Source organism: Opisthorchis viverrini, assembly GCF_000715545.1.
Source record: "Opisthorchis viverrini unplaced genomic scaffold opera_v5_1, whole genome shotgun sequence".
NCBI lineage: Eukaryota > Metazoa > Platyhelminthes > Trematoda > Opisthorchiida > Opisthorchiidae > Opisthorchis > Opisthorchis viverrini.
The window spans coordinates 3,312,440-3,317,474 of NW_008751657.1; the positions used below are offsets into that span (position 1 = coordinate 3,312,440).

Genomic DNA, 5,035 nt, shown 5'->3' on the forward strand with positions numbered 1-5,035 from the left:
CTTCAGCTACCGTCAGTTGCCTTTTGGATAAATTCCTTATCCATGCTTCATTGTGATTACTTTCGAACTCCTGGTTCCTAATCAGCCTTGAGAATTTGCCATCTAGATGAACCTTCTTGTTTTTAGCAGTAGATGAAACTCTTCGTTCTACCGCCATGCTGAGTTGCTCTATGAGAGCTGGTCCTATTGTCCTCAAGCAGGCCTCCCTATGTTCGTTTGGTTATTCTCTCGTATTTCCTAATGCGGTTGTGAGCGTCTGTAATCATGAGTCTGACCATTCGTCGGCCATTCTGTCTGACTATTATCCAAGTTTGTGGATGGTTTATTGGTGGTCGGTAGGTTACGCTACGTGGAAGGACGTGTTTCTGCAGGCATTCATGGAGGAATATCACTATCACCACAACTTTTCCATTCCTCATTTTTGTTACCTATGAGGAGATCATGAAAGGCTGCGTAGGATTTTAATTATAAATAGAACCTTAATTTGGCTTACATGCACTGCAACGGCGTTTTTATGTGTTTGTTTCAGTCGTCCTCCGTCTTTGCATAAGGTGTGACGCTTTTTTATTTATAATCCCCGGTGTCTTACACGGTATGTATAACTATACATTCAAAAATGAGTTATTTATCGTGCAGGGACGGACTAAGGATGAATTGTTTTCGAGGTTGTGGTAATAGCATCAGCTTTCATGGAGGAAGTAGAGCTGTTGTCGTGTGGAGGCTTGTCGGCAGGCGAAAGACTCCCATCAACGGGCTATTTTGAGCGTGGAACGCCCGAAGTAGTTGGTAATGTGGTGAAAAAATGTGAAAAAAACGCTCAAGGATTTGTATGAGGAATTGGTCATCTTCAGGTGGACTCGAGGGGCTACGGTGGACCACACCGAGAAGGAGAGAATCGGACCCGCGCAGCGGGACTTAGACCCACAGTGTATNAGCGGGATTTAAACCCACAGTGAATCGCAAAAGGGTGCAGGGGTGGTGTCAGAGAGGACAATCGGGATTGGTAGGGTGGCATGTAAGTACAGAGCAACCCCACCAGCCGTCCCTCGTTTTGAGTCTGCTCGAAAAATAGAGTAACCGTCTATCGAGATGCGTGCGTGAGAGACATCTGGTGTGAGCCAAGTCTCTGAACCACCAGATACCTGAATATTTATATCTGGAACTTTTAGCTGGACCTAGGCAGCTTAAGGGACACGACTGTTAGGCGGAATTCCGACTTACCACTCGCAATTGGGCTCTGATTCGGCCAATAACCCTATCCCGCACGCGGCTGGCCCAAGCGTCAAGCGAGCTCTGATTGGCCAAAAGTCTGGACCTAACAGCCAGTCGAATGGTTAACAGTGTCGAATCCTGAAGGCGTCAGAATTTCCAAAACGTTGTCGTTATCTAAACTTTATATACGACTAGCCTTTTAAGTGCAGCAACAGCAGTTCGAAGAAGCGGAAATGAAGCCCAATGAACCACTGTTCAGAGACTGCATATCCAGGCTCAAACAACCAGTGCCAGTGAGTCTTCTGTGTCTCTAGCTGATGCAACCGCATCCTCAAACACGGAGTTTATATTCGACCCACTTTCTGGTCACACTTTTAACTCCTGATCCAAGCAGTATAAAGACATGCTCAGTACTGATTTTTTTAGTTCGATAGCGGATGAAAAATCAGATAATAGCTGAGAAAAATCGTACACCGGTGCAGCAACTGTGTACATACCTCATTCTTCCCAAGCTTCCGTGGGATCCCAACTTTTGTTGAAACGATCAGAACATTGTCGCAGATATTTGGCGATCACATATCACTCTTCAACACCCCCAAACTGCTCAACAAAAATGCCAGTATTGCCAAGTTGGGACTGAGACAGTATCAAGCTCAACTAAAGATGATAGAACCGCTTCAAGTTACGTTTTATTACGTGGCAAACGGTCACTGATGTAGGAAATCAGTTTCTCCGCCAGAGGGAAACCTATGTGGTGCTGCTCCTTCTTTTCACTACGCAAATTGAAACACTTCCTAAGTGAGTGTTATGGATGGAAATGTATGTAATGCAATGGAGTGCACATTCTTCTGCGAAAAAAATCAGGAAGCCTAGATTCCTGAAAGTAACCACTCGATGCCGGAAAACTACTGAGAACCTCAGCTCCACCAGACGCTGACCAGACAGACAACGCCCCCTCAGTGTGCAGCGCGCGACAGCCTTGCCTCAAAGTCGGGCAGCGTAAGACAGCCTTGAAACAAGATCAGACAGCCTCCCACGAATAAAATAGCCTGGGGCCGTTGTACTTTTGCACTCACGCTCTCACGCTCGTTAGTTCGCAATAAAACTGATGAGTTTCTTACCGCCGAGCCTTATTCTGGCGGTGGGCACTGGAGCGGGAATAGCAGCCAGGTATAGCAGGTTGGAGACTCAAGCAGACATAACAAACAATAGTCACAGCTTAGCATGCAATATTTCCCTTCACTTGCTTTAAGCCCTGGTGAGACTGTCGCAAGCAACACATGAATGGCGGACTGTGGTAATGTGGTGAACTTCGACGACGTCTTTCAACATGGTGTCCTTCAGCTTGGTGTCTACATCGGACGTAAACTGGTGCGGATTAATTAGCTTGTTGTTACCAAAATTTATTATAACAACGGAAGGATGACTGATGAAAGCGGAGATTATGCAGCAGAGCCTCAACTGGGAACGAGGGTTGATGCAAGTCCATAAAGTTGATTTTTCCTAGTCGCAACTAAGAGTCATGCGTGAGTATGACGATCCCGAATATCAGAAGTAAGAACTGGCTTTGTTAGTGCTCTGGTTGTAATGAAATAAGCCTGATATTTAGGTGACAAATGCTGAAAGTGTTCTTTGTAGAATGATGACCAAATCAGCTAGGCGCATCTCGATAAAATAAACACAAGCGGAAAGTTAAATAAGTCGAAATCGTCTTATTGCTTTGAGGACACCCGTTGAGGGTACCCGACTGAGAGTTCGGATGCAGAACATGTTTTCTCGCTGGTGTAGCTACTTCGCGTATTCCGTAATTGTTCGTGGGCTTAGGATGTATGGCTCACCTCCTGCCATGGGTGTGAGCGCGCGTGCGTCCATGTGTATGACGCATGTACCATCGACGGCAGTCTTCAAAAAGACGAATGTGTCTTTCGGAAGGAACAGGAAAAATCTCATCGGCTCGTTAAATTGAAAGGTTAAACCCGGTGGAGGTGAGCGTATTTTAGTCCATCCGAAGTACAGCTGTCAAAATGTTTCGATGCCGAAGTCGATGGTTCAAAAATGAACCGCTGATAAGCAACATAAAAGGTGGAACAAACTGATTGCAATCGACCATGGTGTGCTGAATGATCAGGGATGAGTTTTTCTCCTGCATCAACAGTTGGTGTCGTTTATAGTGAAGAAAGGTTTCTCCAGGGAATGAAGTGTCACATGGTTTTCTGGTTCCAAAGTATCGGTGACAAGGATTAACGATACCGGCAATCACCAGTGCCTCAACGAATGGCCTCGTATAAACCCTTAGGCAGTGAAGTCCGTTATATCTGGAAGTCGTCACCTGGTTGCTAATGAAGCACTACTGTAAGTACAGTGGATACCCACATCTGTTGAGCAACAAAACCGTCACTCATGCGACAACCCGAAGTATTTTACTGTAAGCGGTTGCTCTGAGCAGGCCCTGAAGACAAAGACAGCTCGCGCCTAATTTTTTACACGTAAACGTGGCAGGCGGAAAGCATTTCATGGTACGGCAAAACTAATCTGCAGGAACACGACGGTTGTCGAGCACAAAGCTTCCCGCCAATCGTCGAATAACGAATCAGCCGACCGACTAAATTCCGCAGGGAAGCGGAAATGTGGAGTATTGCATTTTGCATCAGTAAAAGACGAACAAAGGGGCCCCTGGGCTTGTTGGTTCCTGTGTAATTAAAAGCTCATCAACGGCACAGAACGCGTCAAAAAATTTCTACACATGTTCTGCACTCGGGTGCGGATGCGTGCTGATTGGACTGCACAAAAAGCATATTATGAATGGGCAACCAACAAACTGATACTGCTTCCTGAGAGTTTCGTTCATTCTCGCATGTCGATGAACTATGTAGATGGGCATAAAATTTTCACCTTTCTTGCTGGTATCTCTTCAAAATGAACTTCAGTTCTATGAAGGAACGACGCTCGTGGTCGAAGAAGTACTCCAAATTCTGTCTCGTTACGCCGCGCTCACCCACCGCTGGGAACTTTTTACCAGTGGAACGAAAAACGATGCTAAAATTTTACATTATCCGGTGCAAAATTCTTAGCTTTGGTAGGAGCTCTTTTACAAACTGCCCTAGCCCTTTCGACATACTTTGCGATATTTAACAGTCGCTTGCCTTGACAGCCGTCCATAATTCACTCAGAGACTCGACTCACACCAGATATCTCTGACGCAGAAATCTTGATAGACGGCTACTCCGTTTTTCGAGCTGATTCAAAACGATGAGAGGGGCTTGTGGGGTTACTTTGTACCAACATGTGGCCTTACTAACCCCGATTGTCCTCTCTGAAACAACTGCAAATGTTTGCGATGCACTGTGGATCCAAATCACACTGCGCGGGTCCGATTCTCTCCTTCTCGGTGTGGTCTACCGTAGCCCTTCGCGTTCACCTGAAGATGGCCAATTCCTCATACAAATACTTGGGCAACTCTCCTCCAACTACCACTTCACTCATCTCCTGCTGGTAGGTGACTTCAACGCCCCAGAGGCCCCCTGGATGTATCTCCAGCGCGTCGAATGAGGCGGACCTTTTGCAGCGGCGCTGATTGAAGTCGTTCAACAGGCCAGCGGCTTGACGCACAATGGATTTTTCTGCAAACCCCCTGCGGGCGAAATAAAAACTTTAACGTCAAAATGTTGCACTTTTTGCATATATGCGTAGACTGAAAACCCCCTCATCTGTCGTCATTTTTTTGCGATTTGTTTCAATCGATCTCTTCTGAAAATTATTGTCGCACATTCGGCTTTGAACCTCGTCTGCTATGGCTTCGGAAGTGGCTTTCTTTGAGAAATTT

General features: G+C 46.0%; 1 protein-coding gene across 1 annotated transcript in view; it reads right to left on the bottom strand.

The window, feature by feature from the left end:
• Positions 1-4,626: 4,626 nt before the first annotated feature.
• Positions 4,627-5,035, bottom strand: part of T265_00051 (hypothetical protein) — a gene marked incomplete at both ends in the record, with an annotated part of 36,654 nt that continues 36,245 nt past the window's right edge. Inside the window, one exon of the mRNA XM_009163708.1 lies at positions 4,627-4,843. Coding sequence (XP_009161972.1) covers positions 4,627-4,843 — 217 coding nt within the window. The remainder of the gene's footprint in view (positions 4,844-5,035) is intronic.